This window comes from Poecilia reticulata, linkage group LG17, assembly GCF_000633615.1.
Source record: "Poecilia reticulata strain Guanapo linkage group LG17, Guppy_female_1.0+MT, whole genome shotgun sequence".
NCBI lineage: Eukaryota > Metazoa > Chordata > Actinopteri > Cyprinodontiformes > Poeciliidae > Poecilia > Poecilia reticulata.
The window spans coordinates 21439924-21455316 of NC_024347.1; the positions used below are offsets into that span (position 1 = coordinate 21439924).

Consider the following 15393-nt stretch of genomic DNA (forward strand, 5'->3'; position numbering starts at 1 on the left):
TGAGGAATGGCCGAGCCTCGTACAGATGGTCAAACAGAGCGATAGGAGATCTGCTCTCTACGTCAGAGTACAGCCTTATCAGTCTGTTAGTTTAAATAATCTTAACAAGATGAATAAGGGGCTTGGGAGACCTAATATTTGCTCTTTTGTAAATGAAAAGAGATTAAATCAATGTCTTCGTGGTTTGAGACTTGAGGAAGAAATACCTGCATTCTTTTGTATATAACCGTGGCAATAAAACTGCAGCGACAGGATTTGGCCTCACTCTGAGGGATAAAAAAAAGAAAAAGTTACAAGTTATATTCTGTATGCACATGCTTCTGTGTGTTTGCTTAGCTGAAGTGCTCACATGCAGTACGTCTCGTAGGGTCCGGCTTGCTGGGTGAAGGTAGAGCGGTGAAATGGTTTGCCCTTCTCTGGGCTCTACTGAACTCTGATGACCCGACAGCAGGTAGCAGAAACTTGGAGGTGGACCTGGAGAGCTGATTTCCTGCACACAAATGACACTTGAGATCTCCATATTGAACAAAAATATATTCCTTCCCTACTCTTAAAAGTTTCAGAAATTATAATTAAATTAAATATAAATGCATCATTGGAATACTTTGAAAGGTGATTTTCATAGGTACTTATGAATACTTATGACATGGGTATTTGCAGGTTTTGACTCCTGAAGGAGAGCTAACTTTCAGATCGGTGGAAATCATTAGAAAATTATCACAAAAATACTTTAAGAATTCCACAAATAAAAAAATGACAGATTGGCTAAACAAAGAGTGATATAATTTAATGTTTTGTTTCTGAAAACTGTGGATAACAGTTGGTGAAAACCAAAAAATTCAGTTCCTCAGAAACTGCCATATTTGAGCTATAAGTGATGGGAAGACTGCTGACTTCACAGTTGACCAGAAGATTGACTTGTTGCGTGTTTGGTGAGCCACGAAAGGACGTTTCTAGAGAAGCTCACTGTTCACAGAGTTATGTATAAAAGGAGAATTGAGTGGAAGGAAAAAGTGGGGTAGAAAAAGTTGTACAAACAACAGAAATAATTGCAGCCTACAGAGGAAAACCAAGCAAAGCACATTGCCTATTCTGTAGATCATTTATAGCAGCATACTTTTTAGTGTGCTGCAAATGCTGCCAGTTCTTTATATACATTTAAAAATATATATTGTTGGCCTTATTTAATGTTATAATTTTCTGAGAAATTAAATTTTGAGTGTTTATTAGCTGTAAGCCATAATCTTTTAAATAAATAAATAAAAGCTTAATATGTATAACACCTTTTTTCATTGACTTCTTGAAATAAAGAAACTTTTTTCATGATATTCCAAATAGGTTTACTATAAAAAAATCCCAAGTAATACTGATATTTGCCTTATTCTTAATAGTAGTGTTGTGAATTTGAATGTGGCATGCATTTAATGTGCAATGTTTGTGCCCACCTAGATTTTTTTTTATTTTGATCCCTATGAAAAAATTATGTTCACTGTTTAAAAATGTTTTCAAACCCATCAGAAGAGCCGAGTTCATTCTTGATTAATGAATAATATTTTTTTATTTGTGTTATTTTGCATGAAGAGGTCGGTGTCATGACTGCAGAATTGAGCGGATGGTAAACACCAGTCAATGACAGCACTTGTCTCCGAGCACTAAAAAGAATGTTACAAAGTTACATTTTTCATCTCACACGCAGCCAAAAGCTGTTTTTCACTCAAAACATTGTTTTTGTTCAAGTAATTAACTGCCGTCTAACATTTTACTGTTTGGTTACACTTAGTAGCGACTTGGTAGCAAAATTTTAGAAGTAATCTGTCAAAAATGAAAAACAACGTGGCAAGAATTTTCATTTAGGTGATTCTGTGAAAATTTTGGCAATACTTAAAAACATCAAGAAAACACATATGACACAAAATCTCTGGTATGCATTATATGGCAGACATTAATGTCAACTTAAATGGTGCATCCACTATTTTAGAATTAGAAATAATAATCAATTTAATTTGTACTGCACTTTTCATTAGAAAAAATCTCAAAGTGCTACACAGTGCAACTAAAAAAGGCAAAAATGTACTTAATGCTTTTTTGCATTTAGCATCGGTGACTAAAGCAACTACGTAATGCTACACAAGTATTTTTTTCCTTGTGCTTTAAATATCAAGAAATAGTTACTTTCACTGATTTGCCCCACACTCGGTTTCTTCTTGGTAGTCCTCAGTGTCAAACTGAGGTGGATCAGGGTTGTGTTGGCTTATGTTTGAACTGTAAACTTGGCACTGCAGAGCCATCAGACTCTTGGGACCACAGATTTTTTTCTATTGGTCTTTGAATGCACCATTTATAGAAGGAGACACTAAAAAGTACAGTTTAAATAAGTTCATAAAAGCAATAGTTTATAAGATTTGCATCTGCTCTTTTTCCTCCAAGTGGGTTTTAATTTTTTTACACTATGATCACCAAATTCTGCAGGCGAGAAAGTCGTTCAAAGGACATGTAAGATAAAGTAACACGCAATATAATCTTGATACAGTATTAAAGAAATGGAAAATACATAATTATTAGTGCAAATTTATTCACAATAATAATTTTAAAAAATCTATAAAGAACACATTCTAAAATTCTGGCTGCTTTGTCTTTGTGGACATGATCCTAAATTAGCACATTAAAGGAAGATGAATGAATAGCCTCGTCTCAGGGGATTAAACTATTGTGACTATAATGAGAACTTACATTTAGAATACTAAGTGAGTTTCCATGATCTTTCAGAGACGTTGCTGGGGGCCACAGACTGTCTATCAAGCTGAAAAGCCTGGAGTGCCTGCAAGTAAGAAACAAAAAAAAAATAAGGAAGAGCGAGGAGGGGCACAGAAGAGGGAGGACAGAAGGAGAAACTCCCGAATGAGGGACTTGAGTGAGGGGAATGAAAGGTTTCACAGCCGGTTTCACTTCCACTGAAACATGAATTTGTAAAGAGTGCCTGTTTTTTCTGCACCACCTACAATCAACAGAGAGCATGCCAGGGCTGGCAGAGCAGAAACGCACACAAAATACCTTTGACAAGGAGGTCATGAGAGACTTGAGAGCGTACACCCAATGTAAATTATGATATAATTGTGGCGAAGTAATGATGTTTAGAAAACGGATTACAAGAGGTTTAAAATGTCCAGATTAGCAATTAGTGACACTTTGGCTCCCGTTAGCACATCTCCTTGAAAACAGCCTGCTGGAACATCATACTCAATATACTTTGATGCCGCTGGATTGACGTCAAACCACTCTTGAAAGCAACAATTTAAAAATGTAGGGGAAAAAACAGTTGCAAGCTGATTCTGACTCAGACTATTTTCTGAGAAGAATATGATGACTTCAAGGTATTGCTACCTTCATTCATCCATAGAGGTGCTGTCATATCAGTCAGTGCTTAACAACCAGCTAGTCAGCCTCTAATCACAGGGTTTCTTTGTGTGGAACCGGTTCTGCAGCACGGTCAAGTCCTGTGAGGCTAACTCATTGATGAGTAACGACAGGCTCACACTGTTCATTCAACACTTTTGAGTTTTAATCCTGACTCTGTTTTCTTTTGGGTAAAGGACATTTGTTTTATCTGATCTAAGGTGCAGCTCTAGTCCATAGTTTGTTGTTTAACAGATTTTCAATCACCACATGCAGAGCTTTTCTCATTTGTTAGATGTCGTACATTTATCATGAAGTAAACAACTTCGTGTAAACATAACACCATTAAACCAAAGTGCTAATTGTAAGATTGTTTGGAAACCTTGTGACTCTTGAAACTGACTATTTTGAAGAACTTCAAGATTTTTTTTAAATACCTGCATATAATTTTACTTTTGGAGCCAAATCTGAAAAGTGTGACCCCTTAGATTTTAGTTCAAGGAAACAAAACACAAATTGCCATAGAAAGGTGAGTCTGGCTAACGCTGAAAATGTAAAAAGAAAAAAAAAAAAAACCAAAAAAAACCCATAAAAGTATTTCTAAAGTTGACAGATTAGCTAGCAATGTCTTGTGAAGTGCACACAAAAGATGTTGTGTAAAACAACAACTAAAAAACAAGACTACAGCTAATTTGTGCATTTTTGCAGAAACGCACCAGAACATTTATGGCTTCAACCATCTTTTAAAGCTTGGCTCACAGTAACTCACATGTTGTTAACTTTTCTTTGATGTTAATGTCTATAAAAGTTAAGGGAAAGGTCACAATGCCCCGTGATTTTGCAACAAAAAAGGACTTTACCATAATTTCCAGACCATAAGTCACTACTTTTTTCCACAAGCTTTGAACACTGCTATGCGGCCAATATATGGCTTTTTACCAATGAGTTTTGAAAGGTTGCACTGTTGCGTGATGAAAGGGACAGCACAAATTCAAGAGCAAATTTACCTTGACAACAAAGTGGCATTCAACACATTTAGCTAAGAAATCTACCTAGATTACTGCAAAATCAGACAGAAAAAAAGCTGATTCGTGCCTCCGTGGATTAAGCTAAAATTTTTCTTTAACTTAAGCAAAATTCACAAACGTTTTTCTTCACGACGGCTTGTGAGTAGGTTGCAGTTCACAGGGGCGTGTAGGTGTAGAATATGTGTGCACTCTGCTTGTTTCAGTCATGTTTGGCTCCAATTATTGGTTCACTTCATTTGGGCAACGATTTTAAAACAAAAATGGTGAATAAAGCACCTGCTTCCCCTTAGAAATGAGCTGGTCTATGGGGTTTTTCAAAGCTCTCAAAGGCTGAAATGGCCTAAAGTGAGGGAGAACTTCAATCTAGCTGATGAAAAAAAAAGGAGATGTAGGTTCAGTGAAGTTTCGTTGTGAACCACAGCCATCAGTGACACATGGGACTTGCATTATGAGCAGCTCAAGAGACGACACCCAGGTGCTACTGATGAGAAGTCAGTAAAGACAAAAACCACCACAAGTTATTTTAAAGCAGCTGAGCACACTCTGAGGTTGGATATGCTGACTGCCTGTCACATTTTCCCCTTAATAAAAGTTTCTAGAAACATTTAGTAACTCGTTTGAATGATTAACGCTACACTTGAACGCGTTAATGTGCATATAGTGTGTGGAAGGCCAATCCAGTTTAACGCGATTCTGTTTTAACCTCTTTTTAATTATGTAAATAATGTCAAAAAGTATATGAATTAAGCTTAAATCAGAAAAACGCATTAATAATATCAAGTTGACACATGTCCAGTCATTTCTAAATTACAAGGAAATGTCACAGTATCTGTTCTTGTATTTTAAATAGAGTGCATTAAATTTCTGTTTCCTGGTGACGTCAATTTCTACTTTACTTTCATCACATTTGATATTTTGAATATTCAGGCTTTTTTGTTTATAAATACAAAAAATAGAGGTTTTTCTTTTTCATTTTTTCACAGTGAAGATCACACTTGACATATGTCATATCTTAAAGCACAAATGTTTACATATTTATTACATATCAGACAATTAGTTAGTAAATTGATTAATGTAATTAACCGTCGCCCCCAAAAGACTTACCTGTGAGTCAATGGGTCCACGAGGATATTGGTGCCCTCAGTTAAGGGTAACAGAAATGCATTAAGAGTTGGACCCAAAAAACATGTCTTTTTTTCCCCCAACAAAGCTAAACAACAGAAGTTGTAAAAGCAAATATTGTAAATTAAAAAAAATGGAAAAAGAAGATGCTTGAGAAATGCTTTTATAATAATTTATTTGAGTTTATTTTAAATGATCAGAACTCCCTAATCAGGAGCCAAATTAACATATTGTAGCTGTGGGTTTCTGTAAGTCATGTAAAACCAGCGGTTCACACCTTATCTGTCATAACACATCAGAGTCATTAAAAGAAGTATATGTGCAAAGTATATGTTGCCGACAAAAACATTTTTACTTTATAGATTTCTGTGGAAGAACATTATGCCTAAAAGTTTTAGATGTTTTGCTTTTTCTGTTTCCAACTGTAAGCAGAAGGGGAAATTATTTTTACTTCTAAGTCAACCAACTACTTCTTTTTGCTTTATATTTAATATTACAACTAAGCACTGTCACTCCTATTAAGTAACAGACTACATGAAATTAAAACAAATATTTCTGCCTACAGGACAGACAGCTTGCTCTAGGACAAGCTTAGAGGTCTATCAGACATGGATACCCGAATGAGGAAAAACCCACATCTATCACACTCTGACCAAAGACGACCTCCAGAATTATTGTGAGCAGGACAGGCATTGAAAATATCATGGAGGTAAACATACCCCAGCAAGTTTTTAGATGCCCCCACACCAGTTCTACTAACTGCTGCTAATCTGGGATCTCGACTGGAAACTCACGAGGAACAGAGACCGTGAACCTCGGTATCACTTTACATGTAAACACAGCCCAACTGCTGGCAGGACAGCATCACAAGCTTCAGGAAAGCTCCCAACATCATGTTTACATATTTTGTTTTTCAGAAGGACAGTGGGCGTCTAAGGTTCAATAAATACCACAACACAATTTATTTGATCGGATATGTATCTGCGGATGGCTTGGCAAGACGGCTTAAGGCTCTGAGGATGCTTCCCATCACTTTTTATCAGCAACTGTCTGACTCAGGCATTTACCCGAGGCTATTACCTTAGAATGCTAAATTGAGAGAGAGAGATAACCTTGCATTTACCAGAAATGTCATACTGCAAACTGCTGCTAGTAACATGTTGAACTTTCCCAACCGAAATTCAGGTGAAAAACGACCCTGACGCAAGAGAAAGTTGACTCTCACCTTTCTCGAGTGACCCGCTCCACCACTTTAACGGCCCTCAGCACACAGGTTCTCCCCTGCCACATCTGGCAGTACTGGTGGAGCTCGTCGCTGCTGGACAGAAGCTGGAGTCTGACAGCGCTGAAAATCCCAAAGTTATCCTGGACGAGAACACATAACCTAGCAGAAAGAATGAAAAAAAAAAAAAGAACAACAAAAAACGTTAAACACATTCCCTGACAGAAATAAACAAGGGTTTTTCATTTTAAATATTTGGAAGCATTCAGCAATTTATCTTCAATGCCAACACATCAGAACTAACATACAGTTGTTTCACATTTTGCCCTGCAGACGTGCTCTAATCCATTGAACTTTTTCATAATTGGGTTACTTAACGACCACAGACTTAACTGTATTTTTGAACAGATATGAACTAGAGAAACATAAGATAATGCACAATTGTGTGGCGGATGGTGGGATCTGAAAAGTGTGGTGTGCAGATATACTCAGTCCTCACTAGTCATTGATCCTCTAATAAAATTTTGTGCGACTCATTCATCTGTAAATTAGGTTCTCCAGTGTTGCTTTTACCGTCATGGATCGGTGAAGGCCTCAGAAGTTTGTTAGAGAACAGGGAGGAAACAGTGAACAGCATGTTTAAAGAACATAAAACATCCTAAAACTTTTACTACAACAGAGGTAGAAAAGTTGGTCAGAGTAGATTTAAAATATAAAGCAACAACAGAAAATAACTTGGTATGTGAAATAGGTAGAAATATACTCAAAAAGCCAGCTGTGACTGAAATGTTTTACAACCCATTGCCTGAAGGTTTCAGAATTTTATTTGTTAAAAAAATGTTGAAAACAATGCATCATTTTCCCATCAGATGATGATAAGAGTCATTTAAATTTGCAGCCATACCCAAAGATTAAATACAACTTAGGATAACTTATATTATACCAACTACAGCTAAATTTGTTTTTAACGTGAATGAAAAACTACTGGTCTGTATGATGTGTGTAACAAAACTACAAACTGCAAGTGGAAGTAATAAATACTTGTGTTTCAAAAGGGCCTTCTCTCCAGCTTTAGAGCTGCGGCCTAAGAACGATGACATACTGGGTTTCAAAAACAGGAAACATATTTCTTGAGGCGTATCTGAGAAAAGCAAGTGTTAAAGAAAGCTGCCAAGCAAATGTAGTGCAGGCCATCAGTTTATTAATTGTTAGGATATAAAATATTTTCAAATAATGCTGATCTACGAAGGAAGCTACTGCATGCTGGAATATCTGTGATGTTATATCAAAACCCGATTCAGTGAGAAAACAAGCACTTTTTTTATAGTAACGAAACGTCACATTGTGCTTTGTCACTGTAACAATGCCGTGTTGATACTTAGTCAGGAGATTTGAGTGTTAATTTCAGTAGCTGGTTTGACAGGCTGCTGCTGACAGAACAGACCTTTGGCCTACAGAGTTATGAGGGAGTGAAGAGTTGAGTATTCCTGCAGTCTGCTGTTCATGGCAGACTGGGCCTCAACGGCTAAAAGCTCTAGTATCAGTGAGAGTCAAGCCCAGACAAAGTCCTCTGCAAACCGAGAGTAAACACTTGAGTTCATGTACCCTAGTTTGACAAGCAGTGGCCAGAGAAGACGAGGAGGAGGAGGAAAAGAAGGAGGGAGGGAAAAAAAAAAGTTTGGGAGGAGGACTGTCCACCAAGCCTGTGCATGCATCCACACACCCAGACACTGGAGATATTTGAGGTTGTTTTCAACCACCTGATTGGAGCTATGAATGTTTTCTGTTGCTAAAGAGGGGGTCTGTGTTTGTCTTGAGAGACCTGGACGAAGACACGAAAATAACATTCCTGACATGTCTTTTGGTAGTCTGACCATAATCAACTATGATTATTTTCAGCAGCTACGTTGTATATTCATAGTTCCAAATCAGACATCCGCAACCTGTTGCAATGACAAAATATATATATAAAACACCACAGATGATAAGCAAAGTGAGCTGTAGGTGCTGGTCTATGAGAGCCTCCCAGAATAAACATGTTTACAGAAAAATTCCTTGGAAAAAAAAAAAAAAAAAAGCTCAAGCAAGGGAAAAATGAAGAAGCCAGTGCTCAGCAACAGGTGCAGGAGGGGCAGAATTGTGTTGCTCAGTGCTACATATAATCACAGACAAACTGGTGCTGGAAAGTTCTTGGGTTTTAAAACCAGAACTTCTACAAACATTATATCCCTGGATATCAGTGACTGGACCACGCCCCATTGGGGGTGCATTCACACCAGCCTTGTTTAGTCCACTTTAATCCAACTCCAGTTCGTTTGTCTGGAAAGTCTGATTCATTTGGGTGAATGTGCAACTGAAGTCTGATGCGGTAGAAAAAAAAGCTAACTATGGTCCACCTAAAAACCTAGGTCTTGGTCGGTTGAAGTGAACTCTAGTGCGGTTTGAACACATATGTGGATGCAAGTGGAGGGGAGGTCTGTCGAATAGCTGGAAATGGACCGCAGAACATTCTGGGTAAACACAAACAAAACAGAGGTGCAAGTATAGCGCTAGAGGGCAAAAAAGCTCATGGTCTTTTACCAAACACAAAAGAGAAATTCTACAACCACTAAAATCTCACACAACTCCATTTTTAGTTACATTTTGTGAAGAAGGAAGTTGCCCTCATGTCTTCTTTAGAGGTTTTCATGTCGTTTTCTTTAGAAGTTCTTGGTTGAGCGCCACCACAGGCAAGAGGGGGAACAGGTTATTCAAAGGGTTTGAATCGTTTGACACTGCAGTGTGAAACCAAACAACAACTAAAAAGGAAACAAATTTTGCATTTGAGTCTGACTGATCTACAAAAAAGGAAAAAAAAAAAGAATATTTGGCTCACATATTTCTACAAATCTAACTGTACTTTGGCCCTGCAGCCATTCTTTTTAATACCTATGCTTTGATTTATGTCAAATCTCGTCAATGCTGACTTCCAAAGAAGTCACACTGTTGCACTGCTAATTACTTGGTTCAAAAACAGAAAACAAAAGAAAAACTACTGTCAAGCAGCTAAACTCTTCTGCTATGATGGCATGCTAGCAAAACAAAAAAACAGGGAAAACTGGCTTTGGAAACCACAATTAAGGGTTATGGTAAAGCTCAACGACCAAGACTCCAGACCACCAGAAGCAAACTAAGTCAATAAAAATKAGGTAAATGCAAATCTAATGAAAATCATGGTAAAATTAAAGCAACATCTTACAACTATTTAGAAAAGCTATTCATCCACAGTTTTGTGGATGAATTTCCGCTTCTTCAAAAAACAACACTGTTACTACTAGAAATCATTTGATAATTCTAGGTGTCCATCTTTCTGGAAAACAAAGCATCAACTGAAAAAAAAAAATACTGGATTATCTGATCTAACATGTCTGCTTTGCTTTATAAGAGCAGCAGCAGCAGCAGCAGCAGAACAATTATTTCCTCTCAGATTTATTTCTGAAAGACTTCAGACAAATTCTGCCTGACAAATGGATTAAACTTTCGTCAACCACAGACCAAAACTTGCAATCCTCAAACCGCTGTAGGAAACAATTCTCTCTCAGAAGACAAACTAAATATCAAATAGGCCCAATGGTGATGCTGCAGATAGATTCTTTTATCTGATAGTTTTAGGGTTTGTAATGGTAAATGCCAGTTTAAAGTTTCATAGTGCATGACTGCCTCTGCTTTCACAGCCATAAAAGTAAAAGAATGTTATCTGTGTTTTGTATGCGATTAACATCTCATTTAGGAATTTTTACTTCTTTAAAATCAATGAGGATAATAATCCCATTCCATTCAAATTAGTTTAGAAGGTTCTCCGTTAAGAGATTGCGTCAAGTCATTGACTTGCAGCACTTACTCCTCCTGGATGAGAATTAAGTGAGAATCTCACTTTGTTCTCATCAACAGCTAAAAAGGAATCCTTGCTGTAAAGTCAAGGATTGACTTTACAGCAATCCTTGATACAGAAAAAGCATGGAGCAGTGTGGAGAGATAAAACTCCCCTTCAATAGGAAGAAAACTCCAGCACAAGCTGACTAAGTGCAAGAGGCTATCTGCCACGACCAACTCACCGTTTGAGAGAACAGAGTGAACACACAGAAACCCCCAAACCCACCCGCCAGATGAAGATGTACACCAACTCCCTCTACTCTCCCTTTGGTCCAAAGAAGACAACTTCTGTCTTATCAGAATTTAAAAGCAGAAAGTTTAGTGTCATCCAGTCTTTAACATACTCAAGACATGCCTGTAGACTATCAAACTGACTAATCACTGGTTTGGTATTTGTAAATTCTTATTTGGCAAAAAAAAAAAAAAAAGCGGCATGGGAAGCTGAAATACCTAGGTTTGATGCTTCTTGACGCGTTATTGGCTGGCATTTGCAAAGCACCCAATCCAGGAGCACCATTTGTTTTTCTCGGTGCTGGCTAGATGTACCCCAAGAACAAAATAAAGACTATAGTACTGCTAATACCAATATTGTACATTAAAGTTACTGTTTTAACTTTTATAGTAAGCAGTTTTGGAGGGTGTCATAAATACTTGCAAATATAAGCCAATTATTGGGTAGATGTCATCCTTAGCCTGTGCAAATTCCAGGGGTCCATTGTAAATTGAGATTAAAACTCATGAAAATGTGCTGTGAAAATGAATGGCAATAATAGGGGATTTTTACAGAACTTTACTAGGGGGGCCAATAAATGTGGACAACATTGTGGCTTAATGCTTAACAGGAGAACCAAATATTTTCTGGACAAAATACATTTGTGAAGGGCTTAATGAGTGATATTTGATGATTCCCAAAATATGAAAACAGCTGGTGGGGTTTTGTCTGTTGAGGAAGTATATACACTTTCACTGCTGGTGCAACATGTTAAAACTTGAAAACTGTAGCCTGATATCTGAAAGAATATCACACATGGCAGGGAAAAAAAGGAGGTGATTTGGCATAAACAACTCCCCCTTCCAACTAAAAGGCACATTTTTGGTGCCATTTACTGTCTAATTTTTCCTCAAACAATCACCCTTTACTCCCCAAAAATCCTCAGTCACTGGGTACACTCAGTCACTGACCGTTTTCAGGAATTTGTTATTGTGAGCGATCGCAGAATTCTCTGCAACTCAGGTTTTCTTCCAGGAAGTTCGACACTGAGTCTGAGCAAACACTCACAAACATATACCCCCTTTTAAGACACACACACACACACACACACACGCACACACACACACACACACACACACACACAGTCACACACACACACAGTCACACTTTGGGTGCATGAAAGGCCAGTGCACAAGCACATTACTTGGCAACACAGTATAAGTAAGCGAGCCACACACTGAGAACACAGCGGAGAGATCTCATTGGAGGGGAAAGGATAGGCGGGATTCCTTCCTACGTTTTGTCTACCAATCGGGGACGGCAGAGCGATAAACATGGTTGTAACAGGATCCCTGCAGCACATTGTGTTCCCTCTAAACCAAGAAGAAGAAAAAAAACAACAACTTGTCTCCTCTTGCTTCCTGCAAACAGTTAATCTTTTTGTTTATTCTTTTCAAAATTTACGGGAACTTACCATCTCCTATCGTACAGATCTCCCTCGAGTTTTAAACGCAGAGGTTTTAAAAAAAACACACACATACACAAAAGGATCAAAAAAGAATTGCTGACCAGGAGAGTGAGTCAGACACTGGGGACACAACATGAGAGGTACAAAGTGTCCTTGTCTCTACAGAAAACGAGGCCAGTGGGTTGCAGTGTAAACTACCATGCAGATCAGGCACACATCCTGGAAAAGTACCATGAATTTTTGGCTTTTTTTTTTTTTTTTAAACTAAAACAGTAGTTCTGAAAAACAATCAAAATTTTCATATAAAAGCTTTTTCTGAACATTCCCTCAATTTGTCACAATAAGCAGAAGGATTCATCCAGATACGTTAACCTACAGACACACAGTCACCTCTAACCTCTGCCCCACCTCTGTCTCTTAACCTTTCACTCCAAACAAGAGTCGACTAAATCTGCACGAGTTAGAGAGAGAAAGAGGCACCGTTTCCGGTCACGGGGTGGTGTTTATTTCCCAGCCACAGGAGCAGCATGGCGAGAGAGTCGCATTACAAACGCGGTTGGTTTAGTCAGTAAAGTTTGTCAGCTGACCAGAGCTTTCCTCCCCTCGCCACACTATTGCCCCCCCTCAGGGCCCCTCTACTTTTAGAGAAACCAATACTTTTATTACTCAGCAAGGAACACAAACAACAAGCCAGTGGGAGGGCCAGGCAACCGAAGGTCATATTTGAGAGATTTGCTTCAAATGCCTCATTCACTGATTGATTAACTACAACAGCAGTCCCTCACATAAACATCCAAGCTACTTATACTGAAAAGAAAGCTTATGAATGATTAGAACCTAGTATCAGTAATCCTCCAAGCTATTTAAAGCTGAACTATTCTGGTATCAATAATCTAAAAATAATTCCTTTTAAGTGGCATTTCATAATGACCAACACTGATTCATCACTAACTCAGAAACTCTACATAGCTTTTCAGAGAGTCAGAGGAATCTGGTGTTTAGGCATGACAGTTCAAACTTCATACGGCTGCAGCACCAAAGGTCGCAGTGGGGGAAGAAGAAAATTGCTGAGGATTGTAAACAAAATCATTTAAGGTTATTTAGGTTTAAAAACAACTTACAGATGCATCTCAATAAACCAAAATACAATAAAAAAAACGATTTAATAAATTGATTTATAATGTAATTTTTGGTATAAAGTGTTTTTGGTATCAATATTTAAAAAAAATATCATTAATACATACATATATATATATATATATCAGCTGAATTTGATGATTTTGTCTTGCAGCTAATAATTATCTATAAGTTGCCTGTTCACAGACTACTGTATCTCAGCATAAACAATGGAAAGTTCAGTGAAAGGAAAAAGTGTGACAGAAAACATTGCACAACCAACCGGAAAAAGTTCACCCTTGAGAGGACTGAGAAGCAAGTTTGGAGAAACCTTTAGTTGGAAGGTAAAACAAAGCAAATAAGACTGTCTTATTTCCTCCCATTATGCTGTCTTCATTCAGCGCATGCCACAATGTAGCAAAGGAGATGCATCTTAAAAAAACTTTTAAGACAGCATAAATGTGACGACTTATATGCAATAAGTGACAAATTGCATAGTAATAAGTGATTTTTAATATGACAGTTATGTTGGTTTTTAAAAAATTATTTAAGGCGGCTTTTCATGTAGCGTTGTGCTTCTGATAAGTGATTCAGTTAGAATATAGAAATATGCTGGTAAAAAGATCTGAAGATTTTCAATTAAAGGTAGCTCAGACGGTGAAAATAGAGCTCATTACAATCACTGCCCCTTTCCTAATAAAAGGCAACAAATGAAGTTGTATCCGCTCTTATCTGGTGACACCTTAAAAAACAGAAAGACTTACAGGATGTTTATGTAATTGGACATTTGGGTGAAGATTTTTTATTAGGTTTTTTTTTTTTAACCTTTTTTGCATGAAAATGTTAAAAAATGAGTACAAACTTGCAAGGACGATGAAAGGCGTTTGATTTGCTTGAACACTGAAGAAAGGGGGCTCAACCCTATTATGCAACCACAGGATATACAGTACTTGTTCAGTCTTTACAAAAAAAGAAAGCAAGCATTGTTATAAAGTAAGCTCCTACAATCATGCACAATTATATCTTTTCACAATAAGCAGGGTAGAATACATTTGTAGTTTAATCTCTACATATTCCAGTTTATGTTTAACTACATAAATATGAAGCTCTATTTATTTATTTTACAAACTATTTTCTCAATATTCTTCACATCCAAGACTAGTTCAGGGAAAACCCCAAAGGCAAACCTAGGCTGTTGCATCTACAGTCTAATCAGACTGTTGATTAAACCAGACTGTTCTCTGGTATCAGGGAACTGAATGCAAACAAAAGAGAATAACACATCAATGTAACAATGTAAACAAGAATCTCAGTTCCCCAGATCCCAAAAAGAGAAAGAAAGAATAATCACCCAACAAATAAATGCACTTTTACATTCTCATAAATTTACTGTCAAAACTAAGAAACAAGTTCATAAAATGTCTTTCAACACTTGTCCTAAAGTTGGAAAGTTCATTTAAATAAACAGAATTCTTGAGCTAGGTGAAAAGATTCAAACTACGGACTTCCAAAATCTACATATTTAAGTCCAATATTTTTTAATCGTTACATGCTCTTTTTGGGTTGCATTATCAGGAGATGCGGAGTTCATTTTTGTAGCAACACTCTAGGTACTTCTGCACACACTTACTCTGTTGAAGTTCTTATTAACACTTATTTTGATGATTGTGGGTTGGCAGCATGTGTGTTTTAGAATAGGTGTTGAAAGTGCTGTTGGTTTTAGTCGAACCTATTTATCATCTGAATGGTTTTCGGTCAGAGGAATTAATTTATTAAGGCTCTAGCATGCAGAAGACTAATAGGGCTTTGATTGATATGATTGTATGAGAAGAACTCTATAAGGAAAGTCTGATAGATTGAATTGAATATATTAAATTTAGTGGATATTTAGTGCAATGCGAGTGGATACCGATTCAATGCT

General features: G+C 37.3%; 1 protein-coding gene across 3 annotated transcripts in view; it reads right to left on the reverse strand.

The window, feature by feature from the left end:
- Positions 1-15393, reverse strand: part of spidr (scaffold protein involved in DNA repair) — a 44102-nt gene that overhangs the window by 8423 nt on the left and 20286 nt on the right. For all 3 annotated transcript variants that reach the window (XM_008434243.2, XM_017310172.1, XM_008434242.2), the window contains exons 11-14: positions 6769-6927; positions 2731-2818; positions 350-490; positions 207-266 (exon numbers count right to left, since the gene is read on the reverse strand). In XM_008434243.2, the coding sequence (XP_008432465.1) occupies positions 207-266; positions 350-490; positions 2731-2818; positions 6769-6927 (448 nt within the window). The remainder of the gene's footprint in view (positions 1-206; positions 267-349; positions 491-2730; positions 2819-6768; positions 6928-15393) is intronic.